The 7,682-nt window shown below is 38.5% G+C and overlaps 1 protein-coding gene across 3 annotated transcripts; it reads left to right on the forward strand.

Moving 5' to 3' along the window:
• The first annotated feature begins 215 nt into the window (after window positions 1–215).
• On the forward strand, window positions 216–7,413 carry LOC131311780 (uncharacterized). Of its 3 annotated transcripts, XR_009195581.1 has the most exons (8): window positions 216–413; window positions 531–769; window positions 3,152–3,373; window positions 3,716–3,808; window positions 3,886–3,993; window positions 4,079–4,457; window positions 7,002–7,092; window positions 7,174–7,413. XR_009195581.1 is itself a non-coding variant. In XM_058339351.1 (7 exons), exons 1-6 carry the CDS (start codon window positions 221–223, stop codon window positions 4,436–4,438), a joined length of 1,215 nt encoding a protein of 404 aa, XP_058195334.1. In that variant the 5' UTR covers window positions 216–220; the 3' UTR covers window positions 4,439–4,457; window positions 7,002–7,413. The 3 variants fall into 3 exon arrangements, 2 of the variants coding, with proteins under 2 accessions (XP_058195334.1, XP_058195335.1); XM_058339351.1 differs by having other exon boundaries at window positions 7,002–7,413; XM_058339352.1 differs by lacking the exon at window positions 3,716–3,808 and having other exon boundaries at window positions 7,002–7,413.
• Window positions 7,414–7,682: the final 269 nt, after the last annotated feature.

The following is a 7,682-nucleotide window of genomic DNA, read 5'->3' on the forward strand; positions in this document are numbered from 1 at the left end:
GAGAATGAAAAGAGGGTGCAAGCTATGGGGTTCAAGCATATACCAGCTTCTTTAAGCGGTTTCGTTCATTACGTACCTATGAAAAGGAATGGCAAACTAATCAGGGCTGAGGCGGATGGTGACAGCTCACCTGGTAATGAGGATGATAGTGATTACGACTCTGATCAGTCTGATGACTCTTTTCAGCAAGTATTGTCTCTTGGTATTTTAGGTTGTAAGGATGCAAGTGGTACCTCAAATGCAGCTTGGAACATCACATCTTCAACAAGCACCTACCAGAAACCAACATGACGCGAGCCCCATCCGTGAGAGGGTGACCCGATCGACCCCACATCCAAATGTGGATACCCAACCTCCACAACCTCTTGATGCTGAGCAGGAGATTCAGGCAGCTCCCTTTGTAGCACCTGTCGGTAAGCTTTAAACGTTATTTACATTTTTCTTTTGACAGTATAATTAAGCACTACTTTTGCACTTTATTTTTTTTGCTCAAGCTTGGCACTTACTACATAGCTTCATTATAACAACAGTTGCTGATAGACCTATCCGTGGCCCGACACGAGGCTTAATGGTTCAGCAAATATTCGACAAAGAAGGAAAGCTTCTTGTTCCCATCCCACAGTGTTTTCGTGCACCTATCGGGAAGTTTGCTTGTAAACTTGCCACACAGATTGGTGTAGAGGTTCGAACAAATTTGGAAGATCTTACTATCCGTAGATGGAAAGCTGCAGATGAAAGTGTGAAGGCACCTATGCTTCAACGCATTAAGGTAATTACAATATTTTCTTATTTACTTTTGCCCACAGTTAATTGCGTTGGTAAAAAGGTTTTTTCATTCTGCAAAATTTATAATTTTGATTATAATTCAGTTAACACCTATCAGATCCCGACTAATTTACAAAATAAGAATGCATCTATTTATCAATTAATTCCAACCAAATCCATCTCAATTGTTATTGAAATTCATCCAACAAGTAAAATTACAACAGAACACTTACAAACTGTACTTGAACAAAATGCATCCACATATCCAAAGAGTATTAAAAATATTTTACAATAATTGAATATCCTAAAATCACAAGACAAAGTAATTTTTTTTCCAAGAGCCGATGAAGCTGCAGTGTGATGTTTTTCCCGTCTAGGTACAGAGTCTGTGGTTAATATCAAAGGCATAGGTTGACTAAGCTATTTCTTGACATTGTGCATCCTCTTCTCCTGAATTGGCCCCGTACACACTCCTTGCACAATACCGAGGTTAGTGCTAGCACGGCTGCAATGTTAAATAAGCATTGATTAGACACCATCATTTATTCTAAGAAGCCATAAATGATCGTAACTTTACAAGAACAGAAGCATACGTAAGGGGAAAAAATCAACAAACATTTGGTTTCACATTCTGTTTTCATATAGAATCTTCTCGTTTTTTCTTCTCTATTGTTAACTCCTCTAAATCATAGAAACTGTATTGATAATTTGATATCTACATTGCTTACTTCTAGCTCATCAATTGCTCCATGCATCCGTGGCTTTGATTAGTGTTTAATATGAAGATTATGATTGCTTCTCACCCACTTTGCAATAGAATTTGGAGAGGTTGTCCGCGGGTACACGAGATGAAATCCATAACCACCAGTCTTCTTTCCGCCTAAAAGACATACAATAACCTAAAAAAATATCAGTACATGAAGCAACTAATGAACTGAAAAAAAAAATCTAATGATATAACTAAATGGATGTAACTAGTGACAAAACGTGTGGAGTAATAATTTGTGAAAACTGTTAAAATAGCCCTTTGTAGAATAATAACTCCAAAGTAATGTATAGTTGTATACACATAAGCATTACTCTGTTCTCGTGAAATCTAGGAGATGCTTCAACCTCACTTGAACTCCCTCTCAAACGGTTGATTCTCCTCATTGTCGCAACTCTTCTTGCCCATTTTCCCTAAGGTTGTTCTTGTCCGTCCGTGATTCAAATCAAAACAACGCATTTGACCTCCTCTGTAACTCCAAAGCAGATAATGTGGATGCCGATAAAAAAAAAAAAGAATCAGATAAGTTCCTTGCAGTACAATATTGTTCTAAACTTTTCATGTTCTGTCATTGCCCTTTGTTCTTGCTTCCCTTCTGCGGATTCAAGAGGTTAAAATTAAATCATAGTATGTTTTTGTAGAACACAAAGAAGACCAAAAATAACTATAATGAAGATGTTAACAGAACCATTTAGCATAAGAATGAAAAGATACCCGTATCAAAACAGTATGAAAAAACTTCTTTTGCTTTTCCTTTTGCCCTTATTAAAAGCATGAATCAATCAGAGAAATGGGAATCCTCATAAAACAATCATAGCAAAAATGGAGAGGAAAGGAATACAAAATGTGGACCCTTTTATTGGGACTGTATGTCACAGAGAAGAACCCAATACCTTCAACTCAATCAATGGATCCAACAAATCAGCCTTCAAATGTTAGCCTTTACACTGCCAAGTTGCTTTAGTGCACCAAATCCTAGAAAATCAAATCAATCAAACGTAAATTCTCTAAATCAAATGGAAATTTCCTCAAAATCAAACGGCAATTTCTCTGGATGAATCAAATCCACAATCTGAAATAAAAATTTTGGCGTCTAATCGTAGTTTGAAACAAAACCCTAGTGCGCACAGATTTGAGAGGGAGAAGGGAAGATGGATGGATAGAGAGAGACATAGACTGGATTGAAGGCGTCGGGCATTGATTGGAAGAGAAAGAGAGAGAGAGGGCCAAAAATCTTCCAACATGAGGAAGTAGTGGGGGTGCACTGAATTCCCTCAACGTTGATAATAATAACTAAATATTTTTCAAATCACAAAATAAACACTTTTCCAACGCGTCTTACGTTGCCAAGAATAAGCAGCGTGGGCAATAAATTTCCCTCTTAACCTAGGTGGATGGCGCCATTTATGGATTATTACTTTTGCCAACGATATCTTACTGCGTTGCCAAAAAGATAGTCAAATTGGATGTTTTGCCCACGACTCTATTTTCTCCTCGCCAAAAGGCTACATTTGCCTACGAAAATGCATTGCGTTGGCAGATCTAGTCGCCAAAAGTGCATTTTCTTGTAGTGAAATCACAATTCATATTAATCAATACCTTTGCTATTGGCTTTGGCAGGATCGATTTAACTTGGAGAGAGATCCCATTGATATTGAGAAGGCAGTGGCAAGACAATTTGGGCGTAGACTGAGTGATTACACCCATCTGCTTTACAGAAAGTATAAGAAGCTTAAGAGTACTAAGGGGGTAGAGTATGCCAGAAGCCACCCACCATGTGGCGTCGGTCACGAACAGTTGATCGGTCTAATTGATAAGAAATGGAGTGATACCAAATTTCAGGTCAGTGAAGTGCATGCACAAACTAATTTATTTTCAGATCAGTGAAGTGCATATGTTTAGTTTCCTTTTTACCTCAACATTTTTAATGAAAATGCACAAGTTGCAGTTTCATTTATGTGGAAACGCATGCACAAACTTTCAGTCACTGATTCATGATATTGCTTTTTACCTGAGCTTATTTTGGTTTCATTTTGTATAGGACATGTGGAAAAATTGTTTCAACAAGTTTGATTGGGTTGGTTATGTTTTTTGCATGGTACTTTCTTTTCGGCTTGTAATGCTAGGGGCAATTAATCAATTGCAGTTCTTGTTTCTCCTCTTTTTTTTTGGCTGTTTTTTTAGAACAAATCAACTAAAAACATAAAGAATCGGAGCGAAATGAAGTCCAAACATAGATGTGGTTCGAAGTCCATCCCAGTGAGGGTAGCTGCAATGGTGAGTTTTTTTATATTGTAGTTGTTAGAATGCAAATATGCTTAATCTACTTACTGGTTCAAATATTAATTGATCAGATGCAAACCAATGGGAATCGTGTGCCGGACTTGAAAGAAGTTTACAAATCTACCCACTTCAATGAAGATACAAAAATGTGGATCTCTGAAGAATCCGAGAAGAACTATGTACGAATATTTGGTTATTTGCTTTAGTTGCTAAAGTATCTGAAGCTTAAATCTTATTACTCTATGTTGTTTTACATTTTAAAAGAGGAAGATCATAGAGGTAGAGGCTGAACATTGTACTGAGGCTGGTGTGACACCGATCACACAAGAGGAGCTTTCAATCAAGTCGCTCAAGGCAAAATCAGGATACATTAAAGGATTGGGTATGAGGCCTTCCTCATCTCTTAGGACCACTATTGCATCTGCAGCCAACAGTCAATACGTATCGCATCTCGAGTCCCTGGTAGAAGAATATCAAAAGGAAAGGGAAGCACAACAGCAAAAGATAGATGTGCTTTCACAGTCAAACAAGCAGATGGAGTTGACGACAGCTACAATCATGGAGTATTTGAAGCACCAAGGGAATGGATTCAGCAAATATATTGAGAATTCAAGGAGCACATGAACAACATGCTAGATGGTTAGTAATTTAGCTCGCAATTTTGCTTTCCATTATTGATAGGATCGAACTCCACATTCCTCGTCACTGCATCAGCAAGTATCCTTAACTCCCCTCCCTCTCTGTATTATTCCCTTGTTAGTACATGTAGATTCTGGACATGCAATTAAGCTGTTGGCGGCTAAAGTTGGACATGGCAATCTAGTGATAAACGCAATATATCTAGAGTCCACACCATGCACTACAATATAATTGGAAATTGTTTTGCATCTTATAAAGTGCAGAACATAACTAGCACCTCTAATTATGTTGGTCAAATAACGCCGACTTCCATCCCAGGGTTGTTCCCTTCAATTTTTTCATATCAGTAAAAAGTCAGGTGAAAATCTCATAGTAAGAGTCAAGTTTGAATGTTAGAATGTGCAAGTGAAGGTTCCCAAGGCTGCTCTCTTCAATTTTTTCATATCAGTAAGAAGTTGGGTGAAAATCTCATAGTAAGAGTTAAGTTTTGAATGTTAGAATGTGCAAGTGAAAGTGATAGTAACCATGAAAAACAGAAATGTGTTTGAACGTGAAATCCTGACTTTCATAGTTTGATTAGATACATTGTTGGATTTAATGTGATTTCCTAAGGGTGATTGAAGTTCTGGCTTTTCCTCGAAAATACAACATTGTTCTCATGTTTCGTAGTGTTCAGAGCTTTTATTTATTGTTTGGCTATATTTGTCTAAAGTATAATAGTAAATGCTTTAAAATTTAGGACTTTCATGTTTTTTTTTTTGATAGGCAAAAATTTATTCAAAAATCTTGACAAAGGGTACATCAAGATGGGGGAAGGGAAGGAGAATCCAACCAAGGGTTGGATGAGAAAAAAAAAACTGTTTGGACAAGTCCAAACACACCCAATATGGGCCAGGCCCCAAGAGATACAATCACAAATCCACAAATTGGCCTGACCCAAACAAACTAAACCCAAAGTAGTCTGCCCACAGCCACAACCTAAACCTTACAGCAGAAATCAATCGTCGCCTACATCCAACGCCGCCATCCACTCCAGTCAACACACTGCCACCAGCAGACCCACTGCCAGAAGCCACCTCCACCAGCCACCACCGCCACCAAAACACCTCCTAAGGCGAGGCCCATAGGAAACATAGGCCCCGCTCCAACATATGGGCAAGCCAACACAGCAAACCCCAACCCACCTGGATCTAGATCGCCGACCAACACCCCAAGCACCGACAGCTGAGTCCCGGATCAAAGCCACCAAACTTCTGCCACTATCAGCCGCTACCCTGCCGCAGAGAGACATCGCCGGCCATCCACCCATGCATCACCGAACCCCCAAGACCAGCACTGGAACGAAACGAAACCACCATACGACAGCAAACAGCCCACGCCGCCAAGCCTTTTAGTTCTACACTTAATGCCTGCTTCCTCCTTTGGTTTGAATTTTCTGGATTCCAAATAGTTAAGAATCCAACATCCCCAGACTCAGCCTCATCATAATCTACATCAGAGGATCCCCATAATATTGAACAATGGACAATTCAGTATAACCTCAAGACTTCTCTCCTTAACAAGCTTTGAGACAAACCTCTTTTAATTGAACTAGCCAATCCCCTTACATTCCATAAAGTGATCTTCCTTGAGGCCTCTTAACTTATTCTACTCTGTTGATCGAAAGATTATTGGTCCCTCATAATAGGGGCATAAGTATTGTTTTTCAGCGAAGGTACCAATGCTTTATGCTCATTTTCTATCATCTTTTTCATTCTCAGTACACCAGCATTGTTAAATTTAATTCCAAGATTGTTACCTGCTATGATGGTATTCTGCAACTCCTAGTCCATGGCATTTTGTTCCTGCTCCTGAGAGTCCATAATGTAACTGTCAATGTCCTCCCCATCTGTACTCATTGATGCTTCAAACTGTTGGCTTCTGATGTTCTTTCTTACAGCACTAGGATTTAAGTCTACAAGAAGGTCTATACCTTGCACCTAAGAGGCCCTCAGAATAACATTGGAGTCCCACGTCACTGGATTAGTACCCACGTCATTTACTCTCTCCTTTTCCTCTACTTGTTCCTGGTTTTTACCCTGTTGGGTTTCTATGTTTTGGAACAGGCTACACTGAATAGCAGACTCTACACATTCTTCAATCAATGGGCTTTGGGAATCCTGAACAATAGAATCGAGTCCATGAATTGAGTTAAAGCTCTCCTCATTACTACTCTCACCAACTGTCTTTTCTTGAACTGGTGGCTTTTCATGATTTGGTTCTTCTTCCAAACCATATTGATGGCTACCATTAGGACTTTCATGTTCGGTGCTCTCACAAATGAGAAAGTCTATCTAATAGATGTTTTTTTTTCTTGGTAGTTGTATGTGCACCTTATGTTTTGGATATGATGAAATTATTTTTGACTAGTATAATGTCAAAGGGGGTTCTGGTTGAATTATTAATGACCATGCATTGAATCTTTAATTGGCTTTAGGCTTAAGTAATTATATGTACTGTAGTTGATATCTGAACATAGTAATGATTTTCTTTTATTTTGCGTTTGCAGATTGGATATGTTGAAGGTTGGTGGTATATATGACAAGGCCAAGATTTTTGTGTGTTGATACTTCTTTTTGTTATGATGGGCCGTCCAGAAAGTTGGTGGTATATATGACAAGGCCAAGATCTCTTTGTGTTGATGTTGATACTTCTTTTTGTTATGATGGGCCATCCAGAAGGTTGGTGGTATATATGACAAGGCCAAGATCTTTTTGTGTTGATACTTCTTTTTGTTATGATGGGCCGTCCAACAACTTTTCCTTTTTGTTTGTGTCTTCGACCGCTACTCACTAATTAGTGCATCACTTATATTACTATCTATGTTCAGTTAACTTGGGTCTTTTTGGACAGTGAATGGACACCTTGAAATCTTTATTACTTTGTTTAGCTGTTTATGGTAATATGAAGGTTATTAGTGACTTTTGTAAGATGTATTCTTATGTTCAACCATTTTTTTCCCTCTATGTAAAATTTGGTTGATTGGATTTGGGAGTGGTTTAAAATGGACAGGGTGAATGAAACAACACCAATTGTAAATTATCGACGAAATAAATTCTCTCCAAAATCTTTTGGACGAGGAATACTTGTCTCGTTGTTGCTTTTTTGAAAAAAAGCATTAAATTACTTTGCGACGAAAACGTAATTGATGGCGAGGAATTCTTCGTCGGCCATGGGAATAAAACAACGA

This window comes from Rhododendron vialii, chromosome 12a (assembly GCF_030253575.1).
Source record: "Rhododendron vialii isolate Sample 1 chromosome 12a, ASM3025357v1".
In the NCBI taxonomy this organism is placed as follows: Eukaryota; Viridiplantae; Streptophyta; class Magnoliopsida; order Ericales; family Ericaceae; genus Rhododendron; species Rhododendron vialii.

Bases quoted from the DNA above. Each gene is read 5' to 3' on its own strand.
- LOC131311780 (XM_058339351.1), top strand. From the start codon at position 221: ATGCAAGTGGTACCTCAAATGCAGCTTGGAACATCACATCTTCAACAA. The intron at 414-530 runs GTAAGCTTTAAA...TTATAACAACAG, and splicing joins TCCCTTTGTAGCACCTGTCG to TTGCTGATAGACCTATCCGT. The intron at 3,374-3,715 runs GTCAGTGAAGTG...CTGTTTTTTTAG, and splicing joins GGAGTGATACCAAATTTCAG to AACAAATCAACTAAAAACAT.